Genomic DNA, 22,982 nt, shown 5'->3' on the forward strand with positions numbered 1-22,982 from the left:
TTAGCTTAATAACCAGGAGAGTTAATTAGCCTAGTATTTCCTTTTGGAGTCTTCATATAACTGCAATTTTCCCTCCAGACAGAAGAAGTATATCACCCATCTCTGCTGCAGGAAATGCTTCCATTTCCTGATTTATAATTTGATCTGGGAACTACATCTTCCCAAGCACCACAATTTGACTACTAAGGAGACCTTTGCACAACTGCTTCTGCAGAAAGGACAGGAACATTCTTCTCCTCTTGCCCAAACCCCTGTGGGTTTTCCTTCAACTTTCATCCCCAGTGGAGGAGCCCTGGACGGTGAGGTTGGCCGTGCCGGGTGTCTGTTACTCACGCAGACTTGACTGTTGCAGGTTGGCATGTTCTGGTAGGTCATTAGGAATCATTTCTTAAATTGAGTAGAATTCCTTTACAAGCACAGATCATTATTTCCTGGCTTCAGACTATCTTAGCATGCTTCGCGCCCCAGGAAATGCCTCAGCTTCATTTAGAGAGAGTCTGATTCAACGTGATGAGCCTGAAACACAAGCAGCAGTTCATCCTCCAACAGGAGTCCCTGCCTCGGATTCTTCATGCTTTGAGCACATACCGGGAAAGGCCCTGGAAAGCGGAGGCAGAGCAGCCCTTTGTAATGAAAAATTGTCAGAGGAGAAACAACGCTTTATCCTTTATATGCTTTGAGAAGTAGGCCATTATTTTTTCTCTTCTCTGGAGGTACAAATTATGGGCTTTTCTATGCCTTAATCATACTGATGTTTACCGATGTCTCTAAAGATTATTATCATAGTTGGTTATGGGTGATACCATTGCCTTTAAAATCCTGGGAAATAACACAGAAGGGAACTTGTTTTTGCTGCTTGCCCCTTAGTGCTGCACATGGAATGGTCTCTCAAGGCTAGTTAACCCTTTAAGGCCCCCTCAAGGGGGGAAGACACCCCAACCTAACACTTTGCTCTTATCTGACTCTGTAAAATTAAAGTTCTTATGGAGAAACATTAATATAATTAGCAGGACAGCAGACCAAATATGTTATTGTTGAGTTTCGTCTCCTCCATAGAAGACAGTGTGACACTGTCAGCTGTCTCTTTCATTGGGGGCAGTCTAGCCAAAGCAGCATTAGTAATCTGTCGAGCCAACATTCATTGCGTATTTACCGTGTGCTGAGCCTGGCGTGTGGGATAGAGGTATAAATAGAACAAGGCTTGGCAAATTGCAGCCCGAGGGCCAAATCCAGCCCACTCCCTGTGTTTGTACAGCCCGGGATCTAAGAATAGCTTTTACATTTTTAAATGGTTGAATACATTTTTAAAAATATTATTTCATGCCATGTAGAAATTGTAACGAATTTAAACTTTGGTGCCCTTGGATAAAGTTGTACCTGGATGCAGCCATATCCGTGTATTTACGTGCTGTTGATGAGAAGTTGTGACAGTGAATGAAAGGTTAGCACGGCCTGAAAGATTTACTATCTGGCCCTTTTCCGAAAAGGTTTGTGGAGCCCTGGAATATAACAATTCCCCACTTTCCACCTGAGGAGGAGACAGCCAGGGAAATAAGCAATTATAGCTTGGAAGTGCCAGGAGAGAAATGCATATGAGAGCTACTAGGGGGAGGTTAATTACACTTAGGACCAGCAAAGTCTATAGGGGAGAAAAATTTTAAGGAAGAGCAGGAATTAGGATGGGGCCCCGAGAGAGGCAAATGCCTAGACCTAGTAACGTATGAAGTCCTGTCTTTTTTAAAGAAATCGTGTGAAATCTGGAATGGCAAGAACAAAGGACAGTTGTTGAGGCGTAGCAGTAAGGAAAAGGGGCCTGAGGAGCTCGGGAGGGAGGCCAAACTGAATGCTCAGGGAGCCCCAGAAGGATCCCTGAATGTGGCTGATCAAGCTTAGTGTTAAAAAGAGGTGTTTGGTAGCATGGAAGCACAAAGGAGAGTGGGGATGAAAAAGTGAGAAATACTATAATAACCCAGGCAAGTGATTAGGCCTGCATTAAGACTGCTGGGAAGCTGCTAGAATTAAAAGGGATTAATCACAAGATACGGTGATCAGCTGGATGGCAGTAGGATGGAAGGGATTGGAGGGCTAAGAGCAAGAGGCCCTCAAGTGTTATTCACAGAGGCTGATTGGGAGATGGGCCATCAATTGCTAAAACACTGGCTATCAGAAGAGGGCTAAGGGAGAGAAAGGTCATAGGCTCCTTCTGAATGTTTTCTTTTTGCAGAGTGTCTGGGGAATCCAAATGGATATGGCCAGTATGCAGCCAGATTTAAGGGTCTAGAACTCAGGCTAGAGGTTGGAGCTGGAGATTTGTATCTGGTAGCTGAAACCAGTGTCTGCAGGGAAATTTCTTGGTGAGAGGAACAGTAGTTTGGGGAATGTGGTGGAGAAACAGGAAGGGGAGGGAGAGGATCGTGGCGGGAAAAGAAGAGAGTGGGGTGAGGCACACGAGGAGGAGGTAACTTCTAGGAGGAGGAGCAAGTGGCCAATGGTGCCAGATGTCCTGTAAAGGGTTAGGTGAAATCAAGCCAACAATGACTCACTGGACTTGGCAGTGGGTTGAGAAGGGCTGGGATGGGCAGAAGGGGGTCCAGAGGTGAGTTCACAAATCTTAGCTGACAAAGGACACAGTTAAATGAGGGTAGAAGCCAGAGCGAGGTGTGGAATCAAGAAAGGTTTTTGTTTGCTTTAATAGTAGTGTTAGGCATGGGTGGATGCTGAAAAGAAACACCCGGAAGAAATCAGAAGAAAGTGTGAAAATCCAGAGATGGGAAGGGGCAGCTTGATGTCCCTGGGACTGAAGAGATGAGAGCCCAGCACCCAGGAAGGGCTTTGCCTTGCACAGGAGGGACCCTGTGTCCTGAGGGCAGGTGGGCACAGCTGGAGGCAGCTGTATATTCTACCTGAGAGAATGAGACATTGAGAGGCCTCCTTTCAAAAGACTCCTCGTTTCTCAGTAAGTAGGTAGTGTGGCCATCCGCTTAGACAGCAGAGGCACAATGTGAGAAAAGACTTGGAGGAGAGCAATGAATGTGATGCTCAGCTGCTGAGGGCCCTAGGGAGAGGAGGCTAAGCCCCCTGCAAAATCATGGCATGACTGAGCACCTCCCTGAAGCCGGAGCAAGGCCACCAGATCCACAAGGCCATGTGGCTATGGTCTGTTGCCCAATAGGGATGAAGAGTAAGTACAGAGAGGTGAAGTGGTGAGACTGGGTTAAGATATGGTCTTGTTCTCCAGAATTTCTGGAAGGCAGAGCAACAAGATTAACCTTGCCTTTCCCCTCAAGTGAGGAGACAATGGCTACAGGATGGGCTGAGCTTTCTAGGCTGCTAGGGAAGGAGCCAAAGCCAGAAAGAAGCTGGTGCATTGGGAAAAGATCATCAGTCTAGGGCCTCAAAGTCTTTAGGAGGTGGAAGGAGGTGCATTGAGATTAAGAAGGTAGGTGAGTGGGAGGCCTTGGAGGTTGTTGTCAGTAATGGGATGGGAGAGCTTCAGAGCTTGGAATTGGAATGGTTTCTGGAAGAGCAAGGCCCAGGCGGGGGCAAGAGAGGAATAGTAGAGGGCAATGGGTTGTGTGTGTTAGGCCAAGCCATCCACGTGGACCCTGAATCACGTGGGTCTAGGGGGATGGAGGGTGTCCAGGAGCCAGGGGTCAAACCATCCGTGACCATGGAGGGTAGCTGAGAGGCCACCAGGGCACATCTCCCATGGCTTTATTCCATATATGAGTGTGCACATGTGTGTGTTTTGTGAGGCTTTACCCTGTCACTCCATGGCTTTCCAGAAGACAGGCTGTGGGATTTCCAAACACATGAGACTCAGGAGCAACTGCATAGCCTCAGAGAGCTCTGAGTGTATCTGCAGGAAGTCTAAAGTAAGCTTATGTAAGAGGCCAAATCAACATGGGAATGGGAAGCCTTCCTTGGAAGAGAAAGCAGAAAGTGGACTGTGCAGCAGTGAAGTCACACCATTACAAGAAGAGCCACCTGTCCCCATCCCTCACTGGGGAAGGTCTAGAGGAGGCCGCTCCATTAACCTGAAAACCTGAGGATTGTTCTTCAGAATGAACCCTGCCCCTCTGGGGAGCTGTTGGATTTGTACTATTTTGCATCAATGAACTTTCTCTCAAAGGAATGTGAACACGATCATTCTTCTAAATGATGCTTAAGGATGTGGAACCGTGGGTGCCAGCAGGGCAGGGGAGACAAACTCTGGGCCATCGGGAACCACACAGCTGAGCATAGAAATGAAGCCCATAGATGTTTTCAGCTGCTTCCGAGGAAAGAATTTGACTTAGGGTTTTTAAAAATGCATCTCCAGTGATGTCTAAGATTGTGTTTACTGTGATCCGGGCAACATTCTAAGCACTTTACCTCGATTTTCCCACTTAATTTTCACAACCATCTTAGGAGGCATAGATACTGTTATCATTCTCATCTGAGAGATGAGAAAGCGATGAAGCAATTTCCCCAAGATCAAACAGATGGCGAGCAGGACCCAAAATAAGAACCCAGAGCCTGTGTAATGAGTAAGGTGACCCACGTAATTCTGTTTATTGTTTGGTAAAAATCCCTCTTTATATGCTGAGCTTGAATAACTTGAAGAACTTACAAAATGTTTTCTATATAAACAATAAAGTGAAGCTATTTAAATTACTGTCTCAAACACCTAAGACATGGTGTAGGGAGTAAATATGTTTTTAAATAATAGATGAACTGATTTTAGATCAGAAATGGAGAAAAAATTTTCCTTGAAAGCCCAAAATATTCATTTATTTTAAATTAATAGAGTCCAAAACAAATGGAAACATTAGTAAGGGCAATGGAAAGCATGGAATACACTATACCAAAAGCCTTTTTCTCTCTTCCCACCATTCTGAGTGAAACAATTTCTTAATAAGAATTATCTGTGTAAAGAATCACATCCCAATCTTGAATTTTCTTACTATATTAAGGAAACTACTGTCTGAGCATTTGTATATTCAGGTTAAAAATTTCATTAATATTTTTAATTATAAGCACCTTACTGATGTCATGCGATGAAATAGAAGAGTTACAAATTTTAATTATACTTAGATTTACTTTATACTTATTATTTATTATTATAATTATACTTAGGTAGTTTCTGTTTGGAATTTTTGCCTTCTTCCTGTAGGATTTAAGAGAAGTGAAAAATGAAGCCAACAAAAATGAAATAGCCTATTACTAGTCATAAAGATAAACAGGTTTTAATTCGACGTTTCAGTTTAGATCTTTAAAAATATTATTTTCACTCCCCAAAATAGAACAACAAATATGTGTATGGTTTACTGTGAAAATTATTAAAATCATTTTTTGTGAGTTTGCAGTAGACAGTTTATCCATTGGAGAAAAAATAGAAAATTAGTTGTATTTATTTTCACTTGCCACTAGGAAAAGCCCACCAAGTCTCTTAGAAAGTTCTTAGAAAGTCTCTTTCTAAGAACTGGCTTTAGTCCGTATACTAGAGTGTGTGAAACAAATGGAAATCTACCAAAGCAATTCCCCGTGCTAAAACCTTAAATTAACACAGAAGATAGACACTGATAGGCTTTTTAAGTCAAATACAGTTTTCATTGAATCAGGTTGCAGAGTTATTTATATTCATAAATTGTGAAGATTGCTGTAATCCTTGTATGCCCTATCCAAATGCTGCAATGTACCCTTTAGGATAAAGGCCAGAGAAAAATTTACCCATCTCAGCCTTTGCTGTTACCGAAAAGAGATTTTAATGCTATCATCTCCTTCATAGTCAGTGTAATATCACTCTGGCCTCTGGCCATTTCACAGGCTGAGGAAACACCGGTGATGACTGGCTTTGGCCAAGGATGGCTCATAAGGTCTGAGTTGCTGCAGAGCAAGCACACAGGCATCCTGTGTCTGGCTGTGATTCTGGGCTCAGACACTTCCTGGGTACAGACCCCTGAGCAAGCCACCCTGCATCACTTATCTGGGTCTCAGAGTTCTCATTCCCCAAAGTGAGAGGGTTGGATTAAATTACATCCACTACTTTTTAATTTTGAAATTCAGTGACTGTGCTTGTCCACCAGGCTCTTGACGTTCTTACTCCTGTGATACATGATGCTCCCCTTTTGCTGCAGGGTATTTCATCTGTCCAAGAATTGAGAGACAAAATTGAAACTTCATTCAACTAAAATTTAACTGATTCCAGTCCATTCCACCAATTATAGGAGAATTCTGGGATATCTTTATGATATTTATTTTCTATAGAATTATTGGACTGTTCCTTTATTTCTTTTATTGAAAACAAATATATCCATTATTTTTTTTCTTGAGCACTGCAGGGAAGAAACTTAGATAATATAACAATTTTTCTCTCCTATGAGTTCTGTTAATCAATTTTTTAAAAAAATTGATAAAAAGATACACCATATTTTTTATAATATATAGCCTTCACAGCTTTTGAGAAATATTCTTTAAATGTGCCAATAGTGGGTTTGTGCTCCAGGGTTACTAATCAAAAGATCAGGAGATACTCCCATCTACAAGGAATTTTAAAAATCAGTTCAATGAGTGATTGATTCATTGGCTTCTTAGGAAAGCAAGAGGTCAGAGGAATGGACAGTTTCCTTTTACTCTCTCTATTTTGCTTGAAATAGCAGGGAGGAATCCATACCTATCTCCTAGGCTTTAGGCCTGGGCACAGCCCAATATCTCAGTTTGTGATTGATACAGGCCAACATTTGATGACCTGGCCAGCAAGATAGTGGGGGAGGCAGCTACAGTTTGCTGGGGCTGAACACAGATCCTTTTAAAGAATTTTAGTTCTTTTGCCCTGGCCATGTCCTCTGCCCGTATTTTCCCCTCACCACCATTACCCCCAAGACCAAAACCCACTCATGAGCTATGGGCCCCAATCCCTAAACTCTTTTCCAGTCTCATCCTGAACTGCCTGTCTCTGTTTCTTTGGCATCTGCAAATATTACTTTAACCTTTCAAAGAACAATCCTTTTCTATTTTCCTTTCTATTTTCATAGATCCTTTTCTATTTTCATAGAGCAGTCACAACTAGATTAAGTCATTCCTCGTGACCCCTTAGATCCCAGTGATGGCTACTCTCCTCTCTCTCTCTCCCCCTCTCTTTCAGCAAAGACTGAGTTTTGACCTGGATATTAAGATAGGAACAGGTTCCCAAAAGCAAATAAGACATGGTTCTGTTGTCAGGGAGCACACATATGATTAGGAATTTCAGGCATAGAAGCAAATTGTTATAGTACAGGTAGTAAGGAAATCAGTGCGGATATTTCCTGTGTAGAGTGGTGGGCAGTAGAAGGAGGAAAAGATTTATTTTATTTGAGTACATCAGAGAAGAAATTATGAGAGAATCTGGATCTTGAAGCATAATTAATACTTCATTGTGCAAATGTAAGAGCCGGCATTCCAGGAAATTGTCCGTCTTATGCTTTCAGCTCAGGTTTGCCAAGAAGACAGAATCAACAGAAGTTTGTGCAAGAGGAGAGAGGAGTCATGGTGTCTCCTAGGCTTCTGGTTTAATTGACATGGGAGATGGTCATTAACTAAAACAGGGATGGCAAGACAAGGACAAATTTAACCTGTGTCAGAACCTTTCAGAAAAGGGTGTGCTTCATTCACTGCCAATTAGTAAAAGATGAGACTCCATCTGACAATTGGACTTTGCCATCTTGTTCTTCCAAGCAGTGGTGTCATCAGCTTTGCAGATCCAGCACAGATGTGCTTTTTGCGTCCAGGCCGATAGCCGCAGACTTCATGAAGCATACAGGAGGACATAGACAGTGGCAGTGTCATAGAATGAACACTGATTTTCTTGTGTGTGCTCTTGGAGAAACTCTGACATCATTAGGATCTTCATTATTGCATTGATCATTTCTTCCTGTGTGCTTTTATCTACTTGGGGGTGAGGTGAGTTGGATCATCAATATTTAGAAATTAGCCAACCCCTTCGTGTCAAGGGTTTTTTGTCATGGTAAGTTTCACAATAATTCATTGTCCCTATCATGTTTCTTGCACAGAGGATTTTATTTTATCAATGGTAATGATGCATCTGTATTTGAGCCCTTGAGCTGTGATGATCAACATGCTGTTCTCAACCTGGTTCTATGAATTTTACATGGTTCTAGGTCATTCTGAGAAGAGCAAAGCTCTATACTATTTATAGTCAACAATAGAAAAACCAACATATCTTGGTTAATCTCGCTAATGGTCTATCAATGTTATTTATCTTTTCAAAGAATCAGCTTTTTGTTTCATTTATCTTTTGTATTTTTGTTTCAGTTTCATTTACTTCTGTTCTCATCTTGGTTATTTCTTTTCTTCTGCTGGGTTTGGGTTTTTGTTTGTTCTCTAGTTCGTTGAGGTGTGACCTTAGATTGCCTATTTATTCTCTTTCAGACTTGTTGATGTAGGCATTTAATGCTATGAACTTTCCTCTTAGGACCACTTTGTGTCCCAGAGGTTTTGATAGCTTGTGTCAATATTATTGTTCAGTTCAAAGAATTTTTAAATTTCTGCCTGTATTTCATTGTGACTCAACAATCATTCAGGAGCAGGTTATTTAATATTTATGTATTTGTATGGTTTTGAGTATTCCTTTTGGAATTGACTTCCCATTTTATTCCGCTGTGGTCTGAGACAGTACTTGATATGATTTCATTTTCTTTCTTAAATTTGTTGAGACTTGTTCTGTGGCCTATCATATGGTCTATCTTGGAGGATGTTCCATGTGCTGATGAAAGAAATGTATGTTCTGCAGTTGTTGGGTAGAATGTTTTAGAAATATCTATTAAGTCCATCTGTTCTAGGGTACAGTTTGTAAGTACATTTTATGTGGGCTACTCTTTTACATTATTTGTTTTTATATGGACAACAGTGGAGATGCATATTCACAAAATGCTCATATATAATTAAGACATTGCAGTTCCCAGATATCTGGGTTTTAGGATATCAATTTATGACACCTTTGTTTTGTGAGCTTAGTAACTTTTGTGATGACATGTGTATATCTTTCAGTCTTTATATCTTTACATTTTATTTTTTGCATGTTTTGAAAATATATTCAGATATAGTTCTATATATATTATTATATAGTAATATATATTGCTTTACATTATATTTATTTATAGTTCACATACAGTTATCCGTCTATAGCTTCATATATAGTTCAATCCAACAAAAAAAACATTCTGTACATACGAAAGTAACCATGACTTATGGTTATTGTTTGATGCGTATTAACAAGACCCAGCAATAGATTAGTGACTTTTAAAGTGATTACCTCTACACTCACATCTAAGTTTCCACAACTCCTGGACATTTAAGTTTGGGGCAGATTAAGAAACAGTGTCAGGAGGATTCATGCATTGTATTATATTCTAGCAGAGATCATCACAACAAAGGGTGTCTTGGGCCACAGCCTCGTTTGATTAATCCTCTTTGAAGCAACCATGCTCTGGCTTTCACCAAGTAGCAGCAGAAATTAAGGAGTCAAAAGTGGCACCAGTTTATTAGATGGGTTCTAAAATGCTCTTCTAGCACATGGGATTAAACAGAGCCCAAAGTCCCAATTTGCTTCCTGTGCACACTGACTTCTCAGAATGACATGGGGTTGTATCTATGTATTATAGAGTTTGGGTGTATACATATATGAGATGTATTGAGACTGTAGGTAAACTGCATCACTCTCATTTAAAACTTGAGTAAATTAAGTTCTGGAGTTTGTGAGGTAAGCAAAGTTTATACAGTTTGTTTCCATCTTTACCATCCTTGTGTGTCACTGACATTATTATACCTCTAGGAGTGCAGGTGAAGCAGCCACTCCCTCCCCTCCCCTCCCTTCCCACTCACAGAGAGAAAAGAGTTGGCAAGGCTTTTTGAAAACAACACTGTAGATGATGAGAGCTTTGCCTGGGAAGCCACACTCACCCCCAGTCCTCCCAGGAAATGCAAGCCCCTGATGAAACCACAAAGGAGCGCAAGGCAAAACTCTGTGTGCTGTTCAATCAAAATGACCCTTGGGAAAGCTAAATAACACAACTTGTGGCAGATATTTGGCCAGCAACGTATCTGGTGTCTGCTGAAGGCTCTCTTTCTGATTTGCAGACCACCGTCTCCCTGTTATGCTCTCACATGGCCTTTCCTTGGTGTATGTACACACACACACACACACACACACACACACACACACAAAGAGAGAGAGCGAGAGAGCACTAATGTCTCTTCTGTTTGTTGTAAGGACATTAATCCCATCATGCAGGCCCCACGCTCACAATCTCATCTAACCCTGATTACCTCCCAGAGGCCTCACTTCCAAATACCATCACGCTGGAAATTAGTGCTTCAACATATGAATTCATCTGGGGACACAAATGTTTAGTCCATAGTAACCTCTTTTATTTGGTTATTCTGTGATTAGAAGAGACTTCTATACTTTGGAGATTTAGGATGGATGGGACTGTAGCACTTGAGGTTTACATTTTGAACAAATTTGGGTTCCAATCTCAGCTCTGATTCTTCGGTCTTCATGATGTTGGACAGCTCTCTGGGTCTGAATTTTCTCAACTGTAACATTGTTTAAAACTAGTACCTGTTTGTATTTGTTAGTCCCAGCTACTTGGGAGGCTGAGGCAGGAGAATGGCGTGAACCTGGGAGGTGGAGCTTGCAGTGAGCCGAGATTGCACCACTGCACTCCAGCCTGGGCAACAGAGCGAGACTCCATCTCAAACAAACAAACAAACAAACAAGTACCTATTTGTATAGGTGCAGTCAAGATTAAATGAAAATTGTGCATGTAAAGCTCTTAGCACAGAATTTGGCACAGAATAGGTTCTCGATACAAATTTATGTTATGAGTTATAAAAAACAACCAGACTTATCCAAACAAAAACTGAGACTGTAACACAATATCAAATTTTTTGACCAGTGGTTTAGTAATTAATACAAGGTAAAATTTGTAATTGATCATAAATTTTGTAAGTCTCTATTAATTATAACATTTCATATGTTAAAGTAAACATAGACAAATGGGTGTGTGTGTGTGTGTGTGTGTGTGTGCACGAGCATGGAGCATGTGAGCATATGTACCTTGGTAGCCTTCCCCATCACCTATTTGGGTAAATAGCCTAATACCAGAAGGAATTTCAAGTAACACACCACTTCAAAATTTAGATTTTATTTTGCTTATATTAAAAACTGTTTATTCAATGAAACCAGAAATTATTTAAGCCTGCTTTTTCAAGATTAATCTCTAACAAAAATGTTTCTTTACACTTCAGTAAGGTGATACTCCAGTTAAACATTACCAGTAAGAAAATGACAAAAACCAACCAACCAACCAACCAACCACACACACACATGCACATACTCCTCAACTCTACAAACCTTAAGTCCCATGAATCACATTTTTTTATATCCACGCTGTTAATAATGTAGCGAGTATCCTAAAATATTTAGTATTTACATTTTATAGAAGTGATCATCGCTTTTCGCTTCATGTAGGCTTAGTGACTCAGATGAAAAAGTATGTCAGTCTGTTCGCAAATGACCTGAAATGTCAAGGTGACAATTCATTTGATCATCAGTAAGAAAGCATACTAATAGAGTTTTTAAAAGCTGGATTTTCAACAGAATGAGCCAGAGTTGAATGAATCCTTACCCTGGCTTTGCCGATCGTAGTAGTCACACCTGGTAACCACTAGCACAAAAGGCATTTGCTGTAACTCCACAGCATTTGAAGAAAAAGGGGAAAAAATGCACGTTACAGAGAACAGCCTTGGGGATGGGAATGGAATTCGTTGCATTTCAGTAAAATCTGAGCTTGCAGAAGCCAAGGAGTAATTCTGAATGCTCGTGGGGAATAAAACAGAATCTAAACATCATTCATAACCTGCGGCAATTAAAAAGCAGCCCAGGGAACTGGAAATTCAAAAGGACTGCGTCTTCATGAAAACTTCAAGTAGTTCTCTCTCTAAATTTGGTTCAAAATGTACTATAAAGACCTGTGGGATTTATTTCTGCATATTGATTAGATTTATGTATTTAGAAAAGAGCTACCAGGAATATATTCCCGGAAAGTGACTTTAAGCTCTAGTAAGTGATCTGATTTCTGGCCTTGCAAAGGAAATCAATAAAAAAAAGAATAGGCTCTTGCAAAGTCAGTGGTTTCCTCTGGTGAAGCTGTGCCCCTGCACCCTCCATCGCTGCACTTACCCAGAATGAACCTGTCTCAGGCTGTAATTGTTTTGTGATTAGTGCGAATATGTGTTCCCCACCACATAGATTCACTATTGATTTTTAATTAATAATAGTGTCTTGTATTTATAGAGTTACCATCCCAGAAGAAATGTGAGGGCTTTATAGTTGATGAATTCCAATTTATCTCTATGTTGCCTGGCTGAATGTAAAGATTAGGTATTCCAATTTTATTTTAAGGAGGAAAAATTGAACCCGAAATGTTAAATTATTGACCATGGAGAATTCAGAAAGCTAATAATAGAACCACCAATTAAAATCTGATAGTATTGACTTTTCATTCTGGCTGTTTCCTGAAAATATCTGGTCAGTTAGGTCAACTTGATTATTCCTTTGGAAAAAAGAAGTTGATAAAAACAATTATTTGAAATTGTTATGACAAATAGAATTTTACATTTCTCCTTATTATTTTGGTCATATATAATAACTGGACTTAAGATGTGTTTGCTTGTTAGACCACATGCATTTTTTTTGTAACCTATATTAATATCTTCGGAATGCTTGTAAGTCACATGTATCAGAAATTTATCTCCTGGTGAGAGACTAATGCAAAACTTAAGTTTTGACATTAGGTAGGCGTCATTTTTCAAGGACTGGGTATCCCTGTCACCCACCTGGCATTGTTTTATCTGTCAAAAAAATGTAATAGTCTCTCCAAGAAAAACATGCTCAAAACACTTACCTCATTGTACTTATGGGAAGGTGATTACCAATCTTTCAATTACCCATTCCTCCAGCCTTAAAAACATGGGACTGAGTTTTTCCCCCTTTCTTCCGTTACAGTTCCTGTTACAGTTCCTGTCAGTTTTTCCTGGGAATTTATTACTTTATTTCTCTGTCGTATCCTTACTGCTATCACTCTGTTCTTCATGTAAATGCAGTGACCTCCTTACTGTCTCCCCAACTCCCCAAATCCACTTTAGATGAACTTTTCTAATAAATTCTCTGTTATTTTTGAAATTGTGAATTATTCAGTCACCATAAATACACAGAATAATATGTTGAGCATTAATATCTCCACCACCCAGTTTTAAAAATGCAACATTTGGGACACCCAAATGTTGAAACCCTCTTTGAAGCCACTTCCCAATTTTGTTTCTTTCCTTCCTTCCTCACTACCATGAATTTAGTGGTTATTATTCTCATCCATGCTTTTATATGTCTACCATCTATATATGTATCTTCATTAAAATGGATAGTATTTATTCACTGCCATTGTTTCTTTCTGAAACTTTAATTTTTTCATTGTGACTTTGGAATTGTCATTATGGTTTCAGAGGTATCCACATTAATGCATATGACAATATTTCCTTTTATCTCATTACTCTTATCCCTTGGTTCTACGTACAATTTGTCCATTCTTCTGAGGATAGACCGTTGGGATGCCTTGAAGTTTTTTCCTTCAAATACAGGCACTTAGGTAGTAAACATTTTTTAACTTGCTTCCTTGTTCACATTTGTGAGAGTTTCTCTAGGGCATATACCCAAAGGTCTAACTGCTAAAAGGTGGGATCTGCTCATTTTTAAATTTATCATTAAAACGTGGTTGTGCCAGCTGACATGCTCTGCTCACATGCCGTACTTCATCTACCAAAGACTATTGATTGCTCTCTCCACCAACTTCAGTGGACTTTCAGCCTCCTCAAAGAGAAGAGCTCTTCCTCACTTCTCTATCTGAGAGACCTTCCCCAGGGACTACTTTTTTGTGAGGGATCACAAATTCAAAAGCCTTTGGACTACACGCTGAAATGTAGATGTGTGAAATGCAGGGTGCGTGACAGATCTGGAGTGGATAGTGGAGATGGCACATGTGCTAGTGCATTCTGTCTGACTTAACGGTTTCCAAGTTTGCTGTATTACTTTATTTTCCTAAGAGTCTGTCTCAGAAACGTGGAAAGAGCTGATTCACTTTATAGCAACAAAGAACAAGGACCCCGGAGCCAGCCTGCCTGTTTTTGAATCCCTGCTCTCCACTGCTACTAGTTGTATGTTTTTGAGCAAGTTTCTGAGCATCCCCAAGGCTTGGTTTCCTTGTTTATCCAACGGAGGAAGTGCTAGTACTTACTTTATATGGCTATGATGAGTACTACATGGGATAATATTCATAAAGCTCTAAAGTAACTGTTCAATACATTTTGTTGAATTGTTGAGGAGAATACAAATAACAAAATTTATATGGTTTTTACTGTGGGTCAGGCATTGTTTTAGGAACTGGGGAAACAGTAACCTTAGTATCTGTAACGACCTTAACATCTGTCTCTTTCTCAAATTAAATTGCCCGCTGGGTTCAAGCCCCTAATACATTGCTTGGCCACACAATAGGCACTCAAGACTATGTGTTAAATCCATAAATGAACCTAATGATTCTCCTAAGGCAATATAAGTGCCCAAGGCAAAATCTGAGCCATGATGGAGCAAGGAAATTATATCTGCCATAGCTTGATTCTCTACATATTAATGTACTCTTACTCTTCAAAAATGGATTATTTCTGTGTCATATGGGTAGTAACTTGCCATTAGCCATAACATTTGAGCAGACAGAATACCATATTTTTGCTGATGATGAATAACATAACTATTTTTGGATCCCTTACTAGTATACAAAATAACGCTCCCAACCTTGGATTGTCACCAGTCTTTTTGTTTTTTTTTTATTTCCTCAAATTTTAGGTCTCATCGTTCATGAAGGAGCTGCAGTTTACAGAGTGTTTAAGCGCTGGCGAGCTGTGAATTTGCACTGGGATGTGTTAAATTATGACAAAGCCACAGACATCGAAGAAAGCAGCCGGGGAGAGTCTTCCACAAGTAGGACTTTGTGGTTGCCATTGACAGCTCTGCGGAACAGAAACTTGGTCCACCCAACTCAGTTAACCTCGCCGAGGTTTCAGTGTGGCTACGTGTTATTGCACCTGTTCAATCGGATGAGGCCTCATGAAGACTTATCAGAAGATAACAGCTCGGGGGAGGTCGTGATGAGAGTGACTTCAGTGTGACAAAAGCATAAGATGATGCAGTGTGGACCGCCCTGCACATTTTGGAATGTAATTGCAATGAATGGCAAAACCATAGCACTTCTAAAAACACATCTATGAACTTTTTAAGATTTATGCTTTTTATATGAACATTTGAATTGCAAATACATTTTTTTCTGAGAAAAAGAGTCTTCTTGTTCTTCGTTGTCTGGTTTGTCACATCTTTTGTAAGTTGGTACTTGAAATCATTATACATATAATTTAACTATACTTGGTTAAAAGAATAATGAAAGTTATCCTTAAGGCCAAAACTATTTTTTCTTGCTTGTTTTAAATATATTTTTATGAAAGCTTTTGCTCTGTGTGTAATTTTTCAGACCTGTTACAAACGGGCAAGAGTTTAGGACGCTGTGGGCAGATTCCAAAGTGCCTGTCAGTTCTGCAACACAGGGAGCTCTGAGGTGACGCTCTTGTGCCTCGTGCTGGTTGGCAAACTGAAGCGTGACTTTTTGCTGTGTTGAAGTAACCAGTCACCAGGAATGCATGATCTAGGACTTATGTCTTGTTATCTAATTTCTGAAACAGAGAGCTTGTAGAAAGATAAAAATGAGTGAAATAAAAATAGTTTTACTCCAGTACATGTTACATAAGCAGAGCATCTTGCGTACTTATAACCCCAAAAGCTCACCTAAATGTCGTGTCATGGTACCTGCAATAATGATAATGACTAACATTTGCATAGCCCTCTGATAGACCTATCACAATTAATTCGGTTAATTATTAGTGTCTTGAATTCTTTGAGCACCATCTTAATTAGATTTTCTTTTGGTAAAACCTTACATACCTTCTTAAATCATTTAAACGCTAATCCTTTAACTTGGTTTAATGAAGTTCTATGAAATATGTTTGCCAGCAGTGAGAAGTCTTTTTCTTTCACTAGATGAGTATTTTTTTTAATGAAAAGAGGAGACGAAGAATGAGGCTATTGACTCCCCAGGAACAGGTTGCTAACTAGGGGTACCTGGGGATTTTCTACCTTCTTATCTACCTAATGGAGGTAATTGGCACATTTTAATGAACAAGCACAGAGCAGATGAGAAGACAGGAAGGATGTTTTCCCTAGAAACATGAACTGAACATGCTGGTTGTTTGAAGTAATTAATGACTAGATTTTAAATCATATAAAATAAAATGCTTTACATTCTATTTTCTAAAAATAACTTTTGGGTGATTAATAATAGAATAGTTCATGTTTATATAATGGAATACCTCACAGAATAGAATTGTGATTCCTCCATAGCAAATTCTCCCAAAACTTGAAATAATATTTTTCCAATCAAAAGCTGTGTCACAAATGATAAGGATGTGACAATTTGCAGAAACGTGAAGAATGAATCATAAAAGAAGGAAAATTCAGCCACTATTTAAGGGCAGATTTAGGTGGTGAGAATGTTAAACAGTGTTTCAAACTTTGATTGATTGCTTGTTTTAATCCGATGTTCCATGAGCACAGTCCTGGGTGAGATTCCTGAACAGTTGCATCACTAAGGCAGATCATCAACAGCATAACGTTTAATAGAGGATAATTGTGGTTACTGTTGACATTACAATTGAGAGCATTGTGTTAAAAATACTGGACTAAGAGACTTGAGACACAAATTGGACTATCACTGCTCCACTGCCCTTTGAATTAATGCACACCTTTGTATGCATATCAACTCACTCGAAAACAAAAAGGGACAGAGGATGAGAACCCCGCTTTCTCTAATGACTGTATGGGGTGCATGAGGTGGAGATGGCTGGAGACAAGACTGCATGATGGAAAGTGAATGATGGAAATATCCATCAGGAAAAAAAAAAAAAAAAAAAACCACGCACCCTAGTCTCCCTGTTTCCCAAGACCTTGCCCTTTGAGTGTACCTTTTGTCTACATCCTGTCTTCACAGCTCCCACCACACACACACACACTCTGAATCAATGTTGGAATAAAAAATTGGCAGAATTTCCACTCAACAAAATGTACCATCCATGAAAATGATTGCATAGAAACACAAAAGAGGTGGAGCATGGTGGCTCGTGTTTGTAATCCCAGCACTTTGCTAGGCTGGGGCAGGTGGATAATTTGAGGTCATGAGTTCGAGACCAGCCTGGCCAACATGGGGAACTCCATCTCTACTAAAAATACAAAAATTAGCTGGGCGTGGTGGTGCGTGCCTGTAATCCTAGCTACTCAGGAGGCTGAGGTACGAAAATGGCTTGAGCCTGGGAGGCAGAGTTTGCAGTGAGCTAAGGTTGCACCACTACACTCCAGTCTAGGCAACAGAGTGAGACCCTCTCTCAAAAAAAAAAAAGGAAACTCAGAAGAAACACTCCAAGGGTGGGGAGTGCATTTAGATAATGGAAATAATAGAGCTTTAAAATAATTAAAATGCTTAATATCATGCTATATGAGTTAACGCCATATTTCAAACTCAGGCTGCCATACATGTCAAAAACATGTATGGTAAGGAAATGAGTTGGAAATATTTTAAATTATTATTTTCAAAATCGTTTTCAATATGATACAGATTTAGAAGCTGTATGCAGCCTGTCCCTTTTCAATAATCTGTAGTAGAGACACGGAGCACTTTCTGTGCTGGGCATTGTTGGTGGCAGGGTATGGACAAGCCAGGTTGTCAGGAAGACTCCGTGTGTGGGGATAGGCTGCACTGCATCATACGTGTCAACATACAGGTGAGCTAAGAGAGGTCCCAGTCTAGAGGAGTTGTCAGTTGCCCTAAGGCAGCTGGGGAAGGTGTCTCTGACGAGCCGACAGGACATGAGTCTGGAAGCATGAAGGAATACTTGCCAATCAGACAAGGAGAGAACACTGTGGAACAGCTGCAGAGTAAAAGACAGGCATGTTCCAGTAATGGCGAGGCTTCCTGTAGGGGACTGTGGGCCACAGGTGAAGACATGACCCACCTTAGGTATCTGGGACTGAATCTCATATAGAAGCTGGTGTTCAAGCAGTGGGTGGTAAGATTTAGCAGGGTCATTTGTGGGAGATGGATGTTCTCTGTCCACCAGTTGCTGCAAATTCAAATGAGGCAATAAAAATACTAGGGCATCAAATGGGCTATGCTGCTTTCTTGCATTCTCCCAGGGGATGGCAACGTGCATCATTATGAAGAGGAAAGCACATCATAGGTTTTGTGGAGTGGAGGACAGTTTCTCCATTATTAGCCCCAAACACTTAATACATGTCATCATCTGATTTTTCGTATATATATTTTTTTGAGGCTGAGTCTTGCTCTGTCACCCAGGCTGGAGTGGAGTGGTGTGATCTCAGCTCACTGTACCCTCTGCCTTCCAGGTTCAAGCGATTCTCATGCCTCAGCTTCCTGAGTAGCTGGGATTACAGGCGGCCACCACCACATCTGGCTAATTTTTGTATTTTTTAGTAGAGATGCGGTTTCACCATGTTGGCCAGACTGGTCTTGAACTCCTGACCTCAGGTCGTCTGCCTGCCTCGGCCTCCCAAAGTGTTGAGATTACAGACATGAGCCACGTCACTGACCCAATTTTTTTTTGTTTTTGTTATTTATTCTATACATCCCAATAACTAAAACCAAAATAAAGCAAGCTCTTTCTGTTGTTTTTGTTTCAGCCTGGGACTGCTTCTCTTTTCTGCTTTTTCTTCATAAGTTAACAATGTTAGCCTGGCCTATTATTTTTGATGATGGACAAATGCTCCCTCCTCCCTTGTCTATGTATGGGAGGAGGATTTGTCATCTAGCAACTGATGTGGATTTATTTATTTATTTATTCATTCATTCGTTCATTCATTCATTCATCATTCATTATTTTCTGAGACAGAGCCTCATTCTGTCGCCCAGGCTGGAGTGCAATGTAGTGATCTCAACTCACTGCAACCTCCGCCTCCTGGGTTCAAGCAATTCTTGTGCCTCAGCCTCCTGAGTAGCTGGAATTACAGGCTTGTGCTACCTTGCCCAGCTAGTGTGTGTGTGTGTGTTTTGTATTTTTGGTAAAGATAGGGTTTCACCATGTTGGCCAGACTGGTCTTGAACTCCTGGCCTCAAGTGATGTGCCCACTGGGCCTCCCAAAACGCTGGGATTACAGGTGTGAGCACCACGCCTGGCCTGATATGTCACTTTTAAACAGGGGTATTGCTTTGCCTATATGTCTCTGTATAGCTTAGGATTTAACTTACATCTTTTAATAGCAGTCAGTTACAAATATCTGATATTTTAAACTTCTCTTTCCAAGTTCAACCTTTTATAAACTAAGATGTGGCAAAGTTTGTTTTAAATGATGTATGAAATAAATATTATATAATACATAATAAAATGTAATATATAACAATGTAATATATAATTATTTCATTATATACATATATATTATTTATATAAATCACATAATTTATACAAAAATCATTTGGTGTTCTACATGTTAAAAAATAATAGGTTAAAGACCTTAAAAAGGTACTTTAGGCAATTAGCTTAGTGCCAGTTTGTCAGTTCAGAAAAAATGTTTCCATCATGTGTGGGTGATACAGAATTTCAGCAGATGCTATAATTTGTAGCAAAGCTCAAAAGTTCTGGTCCCCAGTGGTACCTAGAGATTAATTCATTTCCGTCATAAAGGTGCCATTTTATAGACCACAGATTTATGTGGTTAATTCATTAAGGAATTTAAAGTTGTTTTGGTCAGGCGCAGTGGCTCAGGACTGTAATCCCAGCACTTTGGGAGGCCAAGGTGGGCGGATCACGAGGTCAGGAGTTCAAGACCAACCTGGCCAATATGGTGAAACTCCAACTCTACTAAAAATACAAAAATTAGCCAGACGTGGTGGTGGGTGCCTGTAATCCCAGCTACTTGAGAGGCTGAGGCAGGAGAATCGCTTGAACCCAGGAGGCGGAGGTTGCAGTGAGCCAAGATTGTGCTACGGCACTCCAACCTGGGCAATGGAGGCAGACTCCATCTAGAAAAAAATAAAAATAAAAAATAAAGTTGTTTTAAGATGTTTTCTCCCTAGGAAATATAGGACACTAGGAGCCAATGGGAGAATGAAAATAATGCACAGTTTCCTATAAAGTTTCAGTGGTGCATTTTTTAATCATTTTTTTTTTTTTTTTGATACAGAGTTTCACTCTTATTGCCCAGGCTGGAATGCAATGGCACAATCTTGGCTCATTGCAACCTCCACCTTCTGGGTTCACGCCATTCTCCAGTCTCAGCCTCCCTAGTAGCTGGGATTACAGGCACCCACCACCATGCCCAGTTAATTTTTGTAAAGACGGAGTTTCACCATGTTTGCCAGGCTGGTCTCGAACTCCTGACCTCAAGTGATCCACCCGCCTCAGCCTCCCAAAGTGGTGTGATTAAGTATTTTCTATGTCTTTTCCAAAATAAGTGAGAGCAGTCACTAAATTTTCTTGCAACTTTTCATATTGTTGAGTTTTCTACATGCAACATGGCTTTTAGGGGAGAAATTATCTTTTTCTGATATTACTAATAGGGGGAAAATGTTTGCTCTAATACGTACAGAGAAGGGAGCTTAATGCATCTGTCATGGTGAACTGGGCATTTAAAAATCTTGCCTATGGACCCATCAAGCAGGGATATTCGTGGCAACTGCTGGACCTCAGAAGGGGCATCAGCTGTGGGCAAGAGGATCCATGGAGAGAAACACCTTATTACAGCGGTGTAGTTAGCTCTTCATCACTGCTGCACAGGGGCTTTGGGACTGTGGAGCTCTGCGCAGAAGCTGCTGTGGCAATGAGAACAATGGGTGGAGGCTGTAGAAACTCACTAGGACACTCTTCCCATGATAATCTTGAGAATGTCGGGATTTACCAAAAAGGAAGAACCAAAGCATGGATTAGGAGACCAGCAGAAGGGAAAAAAAAAAGCACTCTTCAACTAAGTCCTTTATAATGAGGCTGCTTCTGTGAGCTGCAGCTCTCAGGATGCTTCCTTCTCTGTAGCCCCATCCTCATTCATTAATCTTGGCTTGCGCAAACACGGTGGGGGCGTTCTCCCCACAGTGCCATTGTTGAGGCTCGTAGTGGGGCCCAGCTGGCTCCTGCTGGGTGTGTTAATGAGGATCGGTGCCCTAGATGAGCTGGAGAGGCTTCCCCTCACAAGATGAGGAACAAGTCAGGAGCAGCAGCAGCCGTGGAGGGGATGAGGAAAGGGTGGGGGCACAGTGACCAAGAGCCCAAAAGTCACCCTGTGAGGTGAAAAGGAGGGGAAGCTGCTAGGAACACAGGATAAGAGACAGGCTGGCTTCAAGTTTATGGTCATGTGGGGAATGGAGTCAGGTAAACTGGCATTGAGAACAGAGTGGTGTAAGTGCTGTTTTGCAGAAATAAGAACTCAAGGAAGAGCACATGGGAAGGACAAGTGACTGAGACTGAGGGTTCAGGGAGGGTCTCCTGAAGGAGGTCACCTTTTAAACTGAGAACCTGAAGAAGCAGGGGCTGACTGAACAGGCAGACAGAGTGTGCACAGGAAGCAGGCACATTTAGAGACGAGCAGAACACTTGGCAATTTACATGCAAGGGACTGATACGGTTTGGCTTGTCCCCACCCAAATCTCATCTTGAATTCCCACATGTGTGTGAGGGACCCGGTGGGAGGTAATTGAATCATGGGGGCTGGTCTCTCCTGTGCTGTTGTCATGATAGTTAATAGGTCGCACGAGATCTGATGATTTTAAAAAGGGGAGTTTCCCTGCATAAGCTCTCTTCTCTTGTCTGCCAACACATGAGATGTGCCTTTCACCTTCTGCCATGATTGTGAGGCCTCCCCAGCCACATGGAACTGTAAGTTCAACAAACCTCTTTCTTTTGTAAATTACCAGTCTCAGGTATGTCTTCAACTGCAGTGTGAAAACAGACTAATACAGAGGTGCAGAGAGAGAGAAAACAAGGAGAGCTGCCCAGATGTCTCTTGCGATCTGCAGGATGGGGGAGCCCTGTGCTGACCCAGGTACAGGGAGCTCAGGGCAGCAGGAGTTGGCAGAATGATCCTATGTCCTTTGGTGGCTTTGCTGAGTTTGTGCGCACATAAGACAGCAACGTGGAGATGACCAAGAGGCAATCAGATGTGTGAGTCCAAAGCTTAGGAGCAAGATCGCTGCTAGAATCTTATATGTTAGGGACATAGATGGGACCAGCACCTGTGGGAGGAGTGGGGATGGAGCGGGGGAGAGAGAGTGTGCAGAGTCGGGAGAAAGACCAAGGGAGTTAAATGTTTAGAAGCCACAAGGGGAAAGACTGCTTCAAAAACAAGTCAAGAGTATCAAATGTTCCTGAAAAGTCAGATCAGGACTGTGAAGCCTGTGGCATTTATCAGCAAGGAGGGCCTTGGTGCTCTTGACAGAAGCAGTTTCAGTGAAATTGCAGGTGGGAGAGAAGCTGCAATCTAATTGTGAATGACAGTGACAAGTAGGCGGTGGCTGTGTTTCTCAGAGTGGGATTTCCTTTTCTTCCTCCTTTTTAATTTTTTATTCATTTGTTTCTCCTTCCTTCATTTCAAGATGTGAACTCCCTGAGCATGTTTAAATGGGAGTTGAAATTGTAAATAAGTAAGGATGATAAACCTCCCTGAGGAGGGTGGAGAGGGTGGGATCTGGAGCCCTGCATAGTGTTTGAGCTGCAACTTCAACCAGAAGTGAAGGAGGAGAGCGAGGGTAGGGTCACAGGTAAGTGCACAGCTTTGGTTTGAAGGAAATTAG

The 22,982-nt window shown here is 40.9% G+C and overlaps 2 protein-coding genes across 3 annotated transcripts in view; one reads left to right on the forward strand and one right to left on the reverse strand.

Moving 5' to 3' along the window:
- Nucleotides 1–15,592, forward strand: part of MARCHF11 (membrane associated ring-CH-type finger 11) — a 113,871-nt gene extending 98,279 nt beyond the window's left edge. Inside the window, exon 4 of the mRNA XM_050794704.1 lies at nucleotides 14,936–15,592. Within this exon, the coding sequence (XP_050650661.1) occupies nucleotides 14,936–15,258 (323 nt within the window). The 3' untranslated portion in view covers nucleotides 15,259–15,592. The remainder of the gene's footprint in view (nucleotides 1–14,935) is intronic.
- BASP1 (brain abundant membrane attached signal protein 1) overlaps nucleotides 1–22,982 on the reverse strand; it is a 1,209,505-nt gene that overhangs the window by 1,175,042 nt on the left and 11,481 nt on the right. The window lies entirely within an intron of this gene.

The sequence above is a fragment of the Macaca thibetana genome, chromosome 6, assembly GCF_024542745.1.
Source record: "Macaca thibetana thibetana isolate TM-01 chromosome 6, ASM2454274v1, whole genome shotgun sequence".
NCBI lineage: Eukaryota > Metazoa > Chordata > Mammalia > Primates > Cercopithecidae > Macaca > Macaca thibetana.